The sequence below is a fragment of the Zophobas morio genome, unplaced genomic scaffold, assembly GCF_036711695.1.
Source record: "Zophobas morio isolate AGI-343-1 ecotype UQ-CSIRO unplaced genomic scaffold, CSIRO_AGI_Zmor_V1 ptg000398l, whole genome shotgun sequence".
Taxonomy (NCBI): Eukaryota; Metazoa; Arthropoda; class Insecta; order Coleoptera; family Tenebrionidae; genus Zophobas; species Zophobas morio.
The window spans coordinates 219,031-233,654 of record NW_026972502.1 but is presented as its reverse complement, the minus strand read 5'-3'; the positions used below and the strand labels follow the sequence as shown (position 1 = coordinate 233,654).

The 14,624-nt window shown below is 34.4% G+C and overlaps 2 protein-coding genes and 1 long non-coding RNA gene across 3 annotated transcripts; 2 read left to right on the top strand and 1 right to left on the bottom strand.

The window, feature by feature from the left end:
- Positions 1 to 1,821: 1,821 nt before the first annotated feature.
- On the bottom strand, positions 1,822 to 2,956 carry LOC135120601 (uncharacterized). Its single transcript, XR_010278661.1, has 4 exons — positions 2,702 to 2,956; positions 2,433 to 2,622; positions 2,101 to 2,356; positions 1,822 to 2,049 (listed from the first exon to the last, which is right to left on the bottom strand). It is a non-coding gene; the product is annotated as an uncharacterized LOC135120601 (long non-coding RNA).
- A 3,314-nt stretch (positions 2,957 to 6,270) lies between these two features.
- Positions 6,271 to 8,173, top strand: LOC135120572 (ribonuclease P protein subunit p30-like). The gene is made up of 10 exons (XM_064044896.1): positions 6,271 to 6,332; positions 6,379 to 6,464; positions 6,588 to 6,721; positions 6,844 to 6,960; positions 7,068 to 7,220; positions 7,401 to 7,452; positions 7,675 to 7,734; positions 7,787 to 7,859; positions 7,942 to 8,058; positions 8,125 to 8,173. The coding sequence occupies exons 1-10, from the start codon at positions 6,271 to 6,273 to the stop codon at positions 8,171 to 8,173; spliced, it is 903 nt and encodes a 300-aa protein (XP_063900966.1).
- Positions 8,174 to 11,771: 3,598 nt separating this feature from the next.
- LOC135120581 (lanosterol 14-alpha demethylase-like) lies at positions 11,772 to 14,247 on the top strand. Its single transcript, XM_064044912.1, has 11 exons — positions 11,772 to 11,815; positions 11,881 to 12,048; positions 12,145 to 12,321; positions 12,456 to 12,556; positions 12,751 to 12,907; positions 12,968 to 13,154; positions 13,216 to 13,382; positions 13,487 to 13,610; positions 13,667 to 13,781; positions 13,900 to 13,967; positions 14,023 to 14,247. Exons 1-11 carry the CDS (start codon positions 11,777 to 11,779, stop codon positions 14,199 to 14,201), a joined length of 1,482 nt encoding a protein of 493 aa, XP_063900982.1. The 5' UTR covers positions 11,772 to 11,776; the 3' UTR covers positions 14,202 to 14,247.
- The last annotated feature ends 377 nt before the right edge of the window (positions 14,248 to 14,624 follow it).

Sequence of the window (14,624 nt, the reverse complement as noted above, 5' to 3'; positions counted from 1 at the left end):
CTTGCTAAGACGGAACTTAAGCATACGCACAAGATATTATAAAACTGCTTAAAATTACAAGGCTTAAAAAATTGATAAGAACAGCTATATTTACAACTAAAAACCAGTTGTAAATGCAAAAACCTATAAAGCAAAGCCGTAATATTTTATTTAAGACTTGTTTTTAAGGTAAAGATATTAGGCGCTCGAAGTAGCTAATACTTCCACATATATAACAAAAGGATGCTATGTTTTTCTCAAAGCAATGAGCTAGACTATTAAAACTGCAAACACGACTTTAGCAAATAGATGCAGGACAAAAGGGGTGAGCGAATCAAAATTTGATATATATAATTTTACATTTTTGGGCCCTTTTCTCAGATATAGATTTGGAAAAATTCTCGAGAATGTGGTGAATTTACGACTATAAGAGGGACCATAATAAATTTAAGACCAAAAAAGAGGACAAAGATTCAATAGAGATGCATCAAATACCTCTATTGAAGTTTATTTTCGCACTTTTTGGGGATTGGCGTAATAGATTTGATAATTCGTAGTATATACATGGTAGGCTTACCCACAAATAGTTAGGCGCCGTCTTGGAGCAATTTAACAAAACGTGTTGTCTCTGCTTGTATCACAATCTTTGGTGAAAACTCCACAGGTTGAATGAAAACTACGCGATTGAAGGACTTTAAAACAAAACTGAAAAGATACGTTTATTGCTAGCTTGGATACGCTGCCCGTCAACCGAGTTGTACAAGGTAAACGCCGAGGCAAACAAAAGTTGCCAGATACAAAAAGAGATACACCTAATGTGTTAATGCAAGCGTTAAGCAACCGTAGTTTTCAAAATAACTCCTGTAAACAAAAACTATACAGACCTAGACCCTAGATAAAATTAAGGTTAATAACAAGAAGTTAACTATTGTGATGAGATGCAGGTTCATATATTATATAAAAAATCTATCCCCCGAAAGTGTAAAACTAAAAATTCTCACGGTTAGGTGGAAGAGGTAAGTAACGTAATGCGCACTTATATCTGTTTTAAACAACATTGCTCCTTTGGTATATATCCAAAAGTTGATGGCTAACCATTTATTTAGAGCTCCACTGCGTTCAAGGGAAAATATTTGACGTGCCACACTTTTCACACTTAATACCTTAATACCTATGCATATACCCTTTCCCACAATTCTTCAAAATCCAGTTTTTCTAAATTTATCATAAATTGTTTGTTTTACCCGAAATTAACCTTAAAGTATATTTACTAAAAACTACACGGGAAGTAATTTAGGGTGATTTCAGTATTTCTTCAGCTGTAGAATGGGCCTTTGTTTCTTTAAGGAAAAAAAAGTCAAATTATATGACACTTTGACTATGCTGAGTACTAGCACTTCTCAAAGAATGTTTTTTAATCTGGCAAAAATTTCTTCTTATTGCTTATAAAACCTATTCTTGGCCATATTTATAAAATACATTGTGTTAAAAAAAATAGGATGCAATTAACTATAACGCCTCTATACAAGCTTCAAAAATGAAATATACTAGCCTAAAACCTACTCCTTTTACAAAATATTCTCACAAAGAATGGCGAGATTCTGAAACACCTCAAACTCTATAAGCCGGAAAAGTATTACTGCATAAGACGTCAAGAAATAGAACAGGCATACAACCAGAGCTAAGAAAAGGAAGCATGGCTGCTAGAATTCGCATGACGCCTAAATCATGACGAGCTAACCACGCGAAAGATGAAACGTTGTACCTTTAAAACATCAGAAGTAGTTTTGCCAGTTCTCATAATTGTTTTATAAAGTGGACTTTAACAATGACAATTTTCTCGTTCCTCTATCGAAGTAGAGCGGGTAAAAGTCGGTGCACCGAAAGAGTTAGGGAGCAAAATGACAATAAGGTTTCTAGTCCATTGATACGTTGAAATACGCGCTAAAAATTTTACAGTAATCGTGTAAAACTTAGACTTCGCAAACCAGTTTCCACGAATATAGTGTTTTCCGCCGCTTCTACCAACCACCACGATGAGCAAGAGACGTTTAGTTGATAACCTTCAATCTTTTGTGCAACCTGTAACTATAATAAAAACATACTACTTTAGAGTAGTACCAGAGCTATAAAGCTGTCCGGAAAACAATAATTCCATTTAGACAGGTACTCTGGCATCTAATATAAATAATAGAACTCATCAGGAAAGATAGAAAACCCACGTCCAGAGGCCACCAAGCCCTGCTATAGTTTAGCGCAGAAGTAGAAGGTAAGAAATTAAAAATCATCTGGGTTTTAGAATCTTTACTACAGTCTAGAAGAAAAGAGGCTACAAGACATAAACAAGCTCTTTGCGCCCATCTTTTGCAGAAAAAAGCTATTGTTAAGTAAGTTGTGTAACAAGGATAAAGCTAAAAAAAAATCTCAAAAAGAGTAATAATATTCTGTATTACATGAAAAGCCTTCCTTTGACGAATAAAATTAACTTCAAAAAAAAAAAAATTCCCTTGTGTACAGTAACTGGCACAAAATCAGTAAGAGCAGGGACATTAAGATTCTGCTATGTGAGGACTCAGTGATGGAGAAAACAAGGTCGAGAGCGATAAGATTCCATAAGATTATATAGTGCAATTTGCAAGAGCTCTAAAGTTTAATTAGCGGGCTCATTATAGTCAAAACAAAAGTTAGTGTATTCTGCTGATGCAAAAAGTATTAAGCTTACTTCTAGTAATAGTATTCCGAAAAAGCTTCGGTGAGGCGTCACCAAACAAATGCAGAGGCCTGAAAAAACAGGGTATGACGGCGTTTAATCTCAAATACTAGACACCGTGAAGCAAATAAGCCGGCAGTTCTAGAAGATTTCCAATGTATCTAACAAAAAATAAAGGAAGGACAAGAACCCGGAGGACTTAGTCAGGCACAGCTGTTAGTGAATTGCATGCAACTGCTTTCGCCTTAAATCTCCGTAACAACTGTTTCTGTTTAAGTGCTCCCTACACCCCTTTCGTGTATGCTAAAGCATAATTGTAATTCGCATAGATCGTGCTTTTTTAATCCTTAATCGTGCCATCACCCCTCGCTGCTTGTTTTTCGTCAATGCAAAATTTTTTTGTTGTCCAAAACTACTTAAGCTATCTGTTAAGAATCCTTTCTTCTAACAACTGATGCATCTTTACGTCGACTAACATTTTTTTCTAAACTTAAATATCGTAATTACCACTATAGCTGTTCCTGCGCTTGGGATGAAGTATTTAATGTCTATTGTTCCTTATTTCCTGGTATTGCAAGGAGCTCGTAACAAGAGTTGCAAACTTTTTTTAAAAGTATTGCAAAGCCAAGTTTACAAATACTGATAAAACCTTACGTTTAATACCAGAGTAAAAAAAAACTTTTTATAAAAACGCTTCTTGAAGAATAACGACGGCAGAAAACCAATCCGCAGAGACGGCCGCCCCGCAACGCAATGAAGCTTTTGTAATTCATGGCATTCAGCGCAACACAATTCTATGGCGCACGTGCGGTAGAAGCAGCACGAGTGTTTCTTCGTCGCTTGCCCACTTAAGGCTTTTACTTGACATCTCAAGCTTTGTAAAGCACTCTAGAATATTAAATGACTTAAAATTTTGCTTTATTTTTTTAAGCTACAAGTTTTTAAGAAGTGCAACAACTTATTTTCTTTCATTTCGGCGAGTTGCTGCTGCGCTTTAGGGCTTGGATGGTAGGCAAAAAAAAAATAATTATCATGTACTCTCTTTAATAATAGCCTTTCCACGAGCGAGGTCTCGTATATGTGCTCCGTCTATTGCAGAAAAACTTCAAAATATGAGATAGCAGAACAGGAAAAAGAGAAACCATTAAGGCTACAAACAATGATGCATCAGAAGAAAAAAAACATACTTTCCCATACGTATTCATAAAAGGGGAAATTAGAAAGAGAGAAAGTATCTATCTCAAGTCTTTCGGGCTAATAACCCATTATTTTTCCACTCCTTTTAAAATTGAAAGGTGGTATATAAAATAAAAAAAATTTAAAAAAAAAAAAACAAATTATTAAAATTAAAGATTACTAGTAGTCAATCAAAAAAGGTTATATTTTTTTTATATTTAAAAAAATTAATTTTTTAAAAGTCTAAAATGCATAGTTGAGCGAAGAAACTTATTTTAGTGGGGCCAATAAAAGTAACTAACTTTAAAAAGCTGTATGGTGACCATTAAGATAATAAGCTAAGAAAAAAGGCAACTTAAGTACTATGGTAAGTTAGTTATTAATATAAGATAATAAAAACTTAAAACCTGAGTCAAGAAAAATATCGCATAACGTCTCCATTTTTCTAAAAAAATTATTGTATGATGCAAAAGACACGTGGGTATGAAATTAAATATTTTCTACTGCTTAATTTTTGGCTGTTTATTTTTGACCTATTCTAAAGAAAATGGTTAAAATTAACTATAAAAAATCTTACCATTCTTCGAGAGATCAAAAAAGAGCTTTCATACTCATATAGGATCAAAATCAAAGTAAAAAGATGCAGTTAAAAGCAACATGTGTCAAGTTTAGATAACGTCTAAGCGTAATAATGTGTTATTATAAAACACAATAAAACTTTTAAGTTAAAAAGTTATTAATATAATTAATTGTGTGAGATGATAATAAATACTGCTTTCATTAGCACTGGGCACTTTCCTACAAGTCAAAACTACTTAATTATAACTCCCTGGACAATATATATATATACAGCCAAATTGGGGTTCTTGACATATAGAAGATGACCATCCTGATCATCCTTCACGGGTAAGCAAAAAACAGGGAATTAAAATTTAAAGTCATGCAATAAATATTATATAGTTGATCAGTTCAACCCTCTTACTACACAGGAAAATTTATAATAAGGTTTAAGAGCGCTTTACTTAACAGTCTGTGCATACCTTCATATAAGATATATTAACCAATTTTGTTTACTGTAAAACTAAATTCAAAGTATTAGTTACAGATGTTTTTGATTCTATTTTAATGATTTGCTTAAAAAGTTATATGCGATTGCAACAAAATCATAAATATAGCTTAGATAAAGTATTGTTTATTTTACTTCCTTCTTTGTAGTTAGTTGTCATTACATATAGAAAATTTGCAATCTGTAGTTAGGTTTATTTCGATTGGTTTTAGCGCATTATATTCTTTAAATACGAAAACCTTTATTTGTGATTTATTAAAGGGGAACTTTTCATTTATTTTTAAAATTATATTTTTATTCCAGGGATTTGTTCATTTTATGTACGTTAGCGAGAATGGTATAGTAGCTGTAAGTGGCGAAGGTATGGCACGCACCACTGTAATCAAAAATCGACTGACTAATTGAGTATACCGATGATTACGTACAAGTTTGAACCTACTTATATCATTGATGCTCTAACCCGGACGCTTTATAGACGCTGTTAACGATCTTTAAATGCTTACATCCCGTTTTTTACGAACAAGTAGCTGTGCGTGCTAACTTCTTTGAGCAAAGGACCCTTTTGAGTTTGAATGTTATTGAAACGCAGAATAGCAAATATAGGCTTACGCTCTTGTAGTATTTTGGCTTATCAGGAGTTATAAAACAAGAATCGTTGGTTGTGTGTAACGAGGCCATACGTTTAATATGCTCTTAAGTTAGCAATACATGTATGAGGGGATATGTGTATAGAGATTATGAATACCTTTATATTTTACACTTATTGTAAACATCTATCCAGAACGTCTTTACTGTAAATAAATAAGTAACTAGCTGAATATCTTTACATACATATACACTTACTGTTACGACCATAAGGTCATAAAATTCTCTAAAGATAACAAGAGCCCAAAATTAAACTCTTTGAGAGTTAAAGATAGAGATAGGTAGAAAAACTTCAAAAAAAAACTAATAAGGGATTAGAACAAAAGTGGGATTAAGACTCAACTAAGTGAAAGCAGCGAAGAGGCGAGAACAGAACTTATATCCAAGAGTTTAAAATAGAAATAGAACTTAAAAAATGGAAACCAAAGAAGAAAATGGAAAACTTTGAACTTGGAAAAACTAAGCGGAAGGCACTTTACTAAGAGAAAGCAAAACTAAGGTCTCGAATTTAAATGATAATCAACACTAAATGTCTATTTAAACGTCAGAAACGCAATTATGATAGTGGACAATAGAGGGAATGTATTTGTAATATGCGACTAAAGAAATTAAAGCTTGGAAGCACGACCTTGATCAGTAGCTTTAGAGCTTCATGGTCAGCTTCCCACAATTTATTCAATATAAATAATTTTTCATGGTGCTCGATCGAGTCAACAACGAAGACGAGCGCCCTCAACACGTCGATTTCGTGAGGATGTTTGTTGTACAACTCTGGTAGGCCACGTACTGTGAAATATTAAAGGCAGAGACCTTCGATGTTTATCGATGCAAACCTTCCATTTCAAGGAGAATTGCCTACCGTCGAAAGTATTTTAAGACTAATAGAATGTACCTTATTAATTTATATACATAAATATTTTGTAGATTGTTAACATTTAGCCAAAGGTGGTTGTAAGTACCTTTATATCTTTTATATTATTAAAAAGGTTAAGTGAAACATTCTTATGTTAGTGGGTTATGCAGGAGTTAGCATAAACCAGATTTTAAGGAATTCACAACTAACTACTTCAAGTCCAGCAATTCCAAAAAAGAAAAAAACAAAGCCTGACCTGGTCAGCATTGAAAGTTTGAGGCTCTGTGACAAGGCAAAAGTTTAATATATTACTTAAAAAACTGCTATTTTTTTATCTTAAACAAAGGCAGTTATTATGAACATAAAACCTTTTAAGATGTACAGATTGCTTTAGCTAAAGAGACTTATATATAGGTAGCAGCTGTTATCAATAGGGTTAAAAAACTAACTGCACTCTCTCCGAACAAACAATTTTTAATTAGCCGTAGAATTACTTTTGAAACTCACAAAGATCTTCCAGCAAATTTTTTGGTATTTACTTAATATTTGTCTTTTTCTTGTAAGGTTTAATAACTTTTATTGTTCTTATGTATGAAACACCACTTAAAAGGTAGAAGATTATATTTAACTTTTCTTAGGCTGAAGCTCGAGATAATTTTGATGTTGTTGCTATGATGCCTCTCACCGAGAGTGTTTTTAAGCAGTGTTGCTCCACTTGGAATATCGATATTATATCTCTCGATCTTTCAGAGAGACTCTCTTTCTCTTTAAAAAAAGAGTCTGTTTTGGAAGTTGAATTTTTGCTAAATTTACTTTTTTTTTAATTCGGCGTTTACTTTTTTTATTGGTAATAGCATTTGTCTTCATTTTTAGCACCGTTTCTATAGTTTCTCATTATTTTTAATTTAAATTTATTAATTTATTTTAATTTATTTTTTTAGAATCATTTTTACTTTTTGTCTTTTGTACAGGCTGTAAACCGTGGGATTTATTTCGAGATCCAGTATTCTTTTTTATTTAAAGGTAAAAGCAACCTCACGGGTCGAATATGATTTATAACACTTAGAAAAACTTAAAAAAAAGTAGTAATTTAATTTAAAAAAAGAGGCGTGTAATTTATTAACTTCTTATCTTGCTTTATTTTTTGTAGCCTCTAATCTTCGTTAGTTTACAAAGTTAAAGAACATCTCTGAGCATCATTGATGCCGATTTCTTAGTTTTTTCTGAAGGTTACTATTTCTTAAGACTCAACGGCCAGAAGAAATACCATATTGAACGCAAATGCACTGCTAAAGTTATGTAAAGGTTTCTTGTTGGTTTCATATAATATATTAAACATTTCAAATCTTTATAATAGCAAAAAACATCATAATTTCTAGCGGATCTACGGAACTTTTTTTACTTCGAAATCCTTACGATGTCGCTAACTTGTAAATGTTGATTTTTTTTGTAGTAAAAATTTGAATTTTTACAATAATTTTGACTTTTTATTTATTTTAATTTTTGGATTAGAGGTTCACTGTTTGAAATGAAATTGGAAGATGGCTTATTTAGCTTATCAAAGAACCCTCAGAAACTTATTGGGCAAAAAAAAAGAACGACGCACTATTACGATCGTGTGACAGCACCGTCTTCGCACGACGTTTATTGTTTTAAATATTAAATGTACTTGCTCCTTTATTAAAGTTGTTTTAGAGCTAAGTGTATAGATTTAGAAATCATAGATTTACCACCTTTGGAGTAAAAATGTTAGTTTACTTTAAATTTTACAGCTTTTAATTAAATCCTCGTGCATCCGTTTTATACAAGTTTTTTCCACTACACCATGGTTGCATTTACTTACGTGGATCCTAAATTAAACCGTTGGGACAAAATACGATAATCTCCTTTTTCCCTTTCCTCTGCGTTAATATTTCTTTTTAATTACTAACGTTTTTTAAGTTTTAAAGTTTTATTTTTACTATGTCACTTAGACGGTGGAAGAGTACTATAGATTTTGCCCATAACTCAAGATTTTATTAGAAGTTTTTATTAAAAATTTATAAATTTCAACACAATTAAGTTTTTATATTGGTAAAACCTTACTTTCACCTTTCAAAGGAAATGGTGGAACTCCTTTTTATACACAAGATACTAGGTATCGCTTTTTACATAACGAGATTTACTTCAGGCATAAAGTAATTCGAGTCTCTGCCTTGAGTGTATTGAAGATGCTCAAGGTTTAAGCACGTTGAGAAGAGCAGTAGGGGGGGGGACTAGGGCACACTATTTATAAAACCAGTTTTTGTGCCAAAACGCTTCTTCGACCGTGATTGACGTCGCCTGTTATCTTCTCAGAGTTGGAGGTACGGAGCGTTCATTCCGTCAGGACGAGCTGTTGCGTAGTTAAATACCTTTGCTGAAACACAAATTAGAACTCTGGCAGGGCAAAGCTTGCGTAAAGTAAACATACGCTTTCAAGCGGCGCAGCGTTATGGTTTCAGCTACTTTGTGAATCGCGGCAAGAGGCTGATAGGTTGGTAATTATCTGGCGCAGAGGCTGGACGCGGTGTCCTAGGTAGCTAGCACTGCAAGAGCGGCCGTCTTTCACTGCAACGGGAAGAAGCCAGGAGCTATCGTCAACTTGACGAGGCAGCATAGACGATCAACCGCCACCATCAGCTTTTGCTTAGCGTCACGTTACTCATGCCCTCCAAATCAGGTCTCTGTCAACACTGTAGAGTGGTAATAATAATCTCCTTGAATTTGAGTTTGGTACTGGACTCAAGTTCCTCTTAGCGAGAGAAATTGACTTAAAAAGCATTTTATCAGAAACTAAAGAAGCAGCAGGCATACACTGGGCAACGAGGCAAGCGGCAAAGAGTGTCACTTTGTCTACGCCGTTTTTCGCCACAAAGTCTTCGTCTCCTAGAAAAGGATAGTTGTGAACGTACCCGATTTCTGTATATCTTAATAAACTGCCGGAAGAAGACGCGCCGTTATCGTCAGTCAAGTTTGCCTACAATTGCCATCTGTGGTGTACTAGATAGCTTTTTTCTAATCTGCCGGTGTTGTGGATTGAGCACTTATTTTGCCGTCATGGCGCTGTGACGTCGTGGCCACTCGATAACGTGTCGACGCTTGCAGCTAAGAGCCAGCAGATAGTTAAAAGGCTGTACTTAACTTCACTTGTCGTGGTGGAGTACGCCATGGTCTCATCACCTGCGAATATGGCAAAAGCAATATAAAATGCCGTAAGTAGCATTAAAGATGTTGATAGAGTCGTATCAAGGTATCGGAAAACTTAACCCAGTCTGTAAAATGTCCTGAAAAATGACTTTAACGTCTCCTCTCGGTCTCCCAGGACACTTTTCGTAATTCTGATATAACCAGTTCGATGTAAGAAAAAGAGCAAAAAACTTGAAAACCATCATACAATTAGGTTTGCCCTGAACTTGATATGACACATAATTTATCACATGAATAAATGACTGCATAGCACAAACAGTTACACTTCTTCTATATTAGTTTTAAAGTAATAAAATTCATGCTACGAGCTTTCGGTACGAAAGTACTTAAACTTTATATTTTATAGTAGCCTGCACATATTTTGATAGCTGGCTTGTTATAAGACTTAACAACTCAGTTTAGTATTATAATTAGTAGAGTGCGTTGGGGAGTAGTCACTTCAAATGTGCTCTGTGTTCATATTATACTTTTTCTCAAAATGGAAATAACTTATGCAGGATCTAAAACCGATTAACGGTATGTACTAACGCAAAAGCAAAGAGCAAGAGACCAACAATTAGAAAGCAGAAGCATACGATTTTATTGTAAATAAAGGCTTTATATTGCTAGTGTGGATAATCTTACTAAGTTATATTTTCATTTTAATGATAATGCATAAAATGTTAGGTTGCTTCCATTGATAAGCAAAATTAACAAACAAATATGCAAACTTTAACAGCGTTCTTCATTTTACCACTCCCTGGTTCAAAGTACTTTTATCATTTTTTCAGTTATAAATATTGAAGCCTGCTTATATATAAGTTTGGGTAGATGCTTTTATTTTTATAGTAAAGTGAGAGAAGTAATTAATTTTAACGTTGTTTATAAAAAAGTACGCTAAGAATTATAGCTATTTATACTGCTCCCTATTTAACAAAATTATATAAGCTAAAACAGGGACGCTTTTAGAAATTCGAATCGAAACCGCAGATAGTTAAAGATGACAAAATTGGATTAGGGATAATACTAATGGTTACTTCTAAGATTTGTTAAAAGTTTAGAAAGTTACTAACGCCAAAAACTCTACTATTAAAAGTACACCAATTTTGAAACCTGAGGATAATTATTAAACCTCCGCTGACGGCTCTTATAAACACTTCTATTGTATTTGAAAGAAATAATAGTACTTAAAAACGAGGAGGAACACTTTTTAGGGCTAAGCACAGACACAGAGGGAGTAAAAAGGGGTTGAGATAAAAATGGGTGGTAAAACTTTAAACTTCTCTACGTCTAAGCCCTAAGTAGCCTTTAACGAAACATCTAATTGTATACATAATAAAGTTTAGGAAGATCATGCATCTTTATAGTATCTGAAGGCAAATCTCTCGAAAACATTAGAAAGTATAAAATAATCAATTTTTTTGATATTTCTTAAACTTTATAGTCCAATTCACATAATTTTCTTATAGTGCTGATGTCTTTGTACGATCAGTAACGAAACTTTTCCAAACTAAACGAGAGAAATTAAGAGAACTGTATTAAGCTATACTCATTTCATCCAATCAACATCAACGCAGTTTTATTATAAAAATCTCAGTAAATTTACAGGATTTAATCTAATAAAAAAAACATGATCTATCTAATGGGCTTATACTAATTTAAAATTTTTATAGAGTATTCAATATTGAATCACAGTGGAATATTGGATGTTAGTGTTAATAACCTTGACTTACTAGATTTCTATCTTAATCTTATATATAAGAGATTATTAATACAGCAAGAAAAATGGGATTTTTGGCTCTTTGCTCTCCCCTTTAAATATAATAATTAGAGAGATCTACTCTTCACTAACTTGAGCATTTTACTTGGCAAGACAATATAGCATTAACAGTAACAATATGTGTTAGCGGACCCCTTTTTGCCGTTTTCTTACTTCTTCCATGGTGACCGTACCGCCAGAGAGCCAATAAAACAAAGGTGGAAGAGAGACACTTCTAAGCTCGATTGGTTATAGATTTTAGCTCCAGGGCGTTCAGCGCAGGTTCCGAGGCGTTATTATATAGCTTTTACTTGAGTTACTAAGAGGAAGACATAGAATCTACTGATACCTATCTTATTTATAAAAACTTTTATACTCATAATGGAATTGATTGTTCGCTTGTATAAACTTCCATTATCGGTTTCCTCTTTTCTCTTTTTCAACTTTATTTACATCGAGCCTTCGTATATAAATTATATGTTTAGGGTCTACTATTCTCAACGTTAGTGCTGTTATATTGTCTTCACCTTAATTTAAAAAAACGGGCTCAGTCTCAACTTCCCCCTTTAGTTTCCTATGCTTTGCCCTTTATTGGATCTGCTTTTTCCTTTGGCAAGGATCCTATTTTATTCTTACGCAAAGCTTATCAAAAGGCAATAAGAACTTTTTTGCGTTTGCTTTATCTTGAGCTTTATATTTTTTCGCAATAGATATATTTTTTTATAACTATTTCTATATTCTCTTCCCAGCATGGCAGTGTCTTTAGCGTTTATATGTTTGGCAACACTTGTACCTATTTGGTCGGCTCCGAAGCTTCTTCTTGTTGGTTTAATTCCAAAAACGAAGATTTAAATGCAGAGGAAGTTTACGCAAAGTTAACTGTTCCTGTTTTTGGAAAAGGTGTGGCTTATGACGTCGAAAATGCGGTATAAACTTTTTACTAATATCCTAGTCATAATATTTTAACGTTTCGGATCTTTTTTTACGTTTTAGTAATATTTATTGTTATGGAATTTTATAATAATAACTAAAATTCTTATTATCGTAATATATTTACTAGGAATTTTGCGAACAGAAAAAAATAATGAAAAATGGGCTAACCGTTGCCAGGTTTCAGGAGTATGTCGGTATGATTGAAGAAGAAACTAGAGATCACATTAAGTACACTCGATTCACTTATATAATTATTTCTTAATAACTTACTATTTAAAAAGTCTCAAAAGTTTTTTCTACTATACTTCATTTTATAGAAAGTTGGGACTTTATTGTGTTTTTCTCATTTAAAGCCAACTTCTTTTAGTTTTCTAGCTTTTAAGTTTCTCGTTCTCTTTGCAGTAAAACATCTTTTTGTATAGAGGACTTCCTGCTGAGGGTGAAATGAATTTGTTTGAATTTCTCTCTGAACTCATCATCGCCACCGCGTCACGATGCCTTCTTGGCGCAGAAATTCGAAGCAAACTCGACTCGTCCGTGGCTAAACTTTATTCCGATCTTGACGGCGGTTTCTCGTCGGTCGCGTCTCTCGTCTTTATTGGCCTGTTCGGCAAGTTGAGCGGATAATTAATCCGGTAGGCCGCGTGGCTACTCCCTGCGTGGGTTCCACTACCTTCCCTCATCCGCCGGGATCGAGCGCATCATGCCTTGAAGCGCATCTTTCAAGAAATCATTGAAGCTCGCCGAAAAGAAAACCGCCTAAACGAGTCCGATATGCTGGCCACTTTTATGACGGCCACCTACCGAAACGGCACCCAATTAACGGGTCTCTAGCCTCTTGGTACTGATTGTCATGCGCTTATTGGCCCTTGTCTGGTTGATTCCAGACGAGCAAGTGAGCGGAATGTGCATTGCGATGCTTCTTGCGGGTCAGCACACGTCGTCGACGACATCGGCCTGGTTGGGCTTCTTTCTGTGTACAAGCAAACAGCTCAAAGAAAAATGCAGAAGCGAAGTCAGAAACGTTATTTCCGACTCGCTTTCTTATGATAACGTACAACTTTAAATATCCTCTTTCGAGTTTCTTTGACTTTGAGTTTTTATTTTCCTAAGAAAAGTGTATTGCATTTTGTTAAGATTATTAAAAAATGTGTTTAGCTTAAAGAGCTTGTGACTTTGGACCACTGCTTGAAGGAAACTTTAAGATTGAGGCCTCCCATTATGACACTCATGCGAAGGTGCAAGAAATCCTTCAAAGTTAATAACTTTGTTGTACCAGAAGGTTCTTTTTATTATTTTTCTTAACCTCTTTCCCCTTTATATATTTTTTACATTCAGGGCATATCGTCTGCGTGTCTCCTACAGTCAACCATATCTTGCAGGAGCACTGGAAAGACCCCGAAAAGTTTTCTCCAGACCGCTTTGAATCCACAAAAGAAGGCCTTCCCACTGCGTTCTCTGAACTTTTATTATTCTTATTATTATTTTGTTTGCTTTCTTACTTACTTTTTAGTTAAGAATAATATTTAAATTTGTAATGTGTGGTCTTTTTTTAACGTTCGTTACTTAAGCGAATGCAATGAAGGCGGAGGCACGAATGTCAAGTGCGGAAAGTATTCGTATGTCCCTTTCGGTGCCGGTAAGATTCCCCATGTCTTATGGTTTTTTGTTTATATAATTCGAATACGATTTAGGAAGACATCGGTGTGTCGGAGAAATGTTTGCTTATCTGCAAATAAAGACCATCTGGGCGGTGCTCCTCGACGAACTCGACTTCGAGCGGGATGATCTTCCCGCGATCAACTATCAAACTATGATCCACACGCCTCTGAATCCTCTTGTCCGCTACAGACGCCTAAAGCCATCTCCATAGATTGCCATGCAGACAAAGGAGCTCTGGAGATCACTCTTGTAGTTTGGAACAGTTGATTAAGCAATAAAGAATACTTTACGTCTAGCATTCTATGCCTATTAGTCCATAGAGTTTATGACAGGTGCCAACGGTTATAGTAGAGGTTTTTTATATATTTACTACTGTGTTCGTATAATTAGAAAGACAATGGACTTTCTTACAACAATAATAAACCACAAGAGCAGTGTTAAAAATTAGCGGTGCTTAAGTTAGCTTTAGTGAATAACTTTGCAAAAAATTTTCTTTATTGAGAAATATCCAAAATGAGACTTGTCTGGGCACTAGGGTAGCATTAAAAGACCCCCCCCCCAAATAGTTTTTCCTTTCAAGGGGATCAAGTGCTCATAATTTTAAATCGTCATAGAAGGGATTATTAAACCATAG

Excerpts from the sequence above, each read along its gene's own strand:
- LOC135120581 (XM_064044912.1), top strand. The coding sequence starts at position 11,777 with ATGGAATTGATTGTTCGCTTGTATAAACTTCCATTATCG. Across the intron at positions 13,155-13,215 it reads AAACGGCACCCAATTAACGG|ACGAGCAAGTGAGCGGAATG; the intron begins GTCTCTAGCCTC and ends GGTTGATTCCAG. Across the intron at positions 13,968-14,022 it reads GTATGTCCCTTTCGGTGCCG|GAAGACATCGGTGTGTCGGA; the intron begins GTAAGATTCCCC and ends AATACGATTTAG.
- LOC135120572 (XM_064044896.1), top strand. The coding sequence starts at position 6,271 with ATGGTGCTCGATCGAGTCAACAACGAAGACGAGCGCCCTCAACACGTC. Across the intron at positions 6,333-6,378 it reads CACGTCGATTTCGTGAGGAT|GCAGAGACCTTCGATGTTTA; the intron begins GTTTGTTGTACA and ends GAAATATTAAAG. Across the intron at positions 6,961-7,067 it reads ATCTTCCAGCAAATTTTTTG|GCTGAAGCTCGAGATAATTT; the intron begins GTATTTACTTAA and ends AACTTTTCTTAG.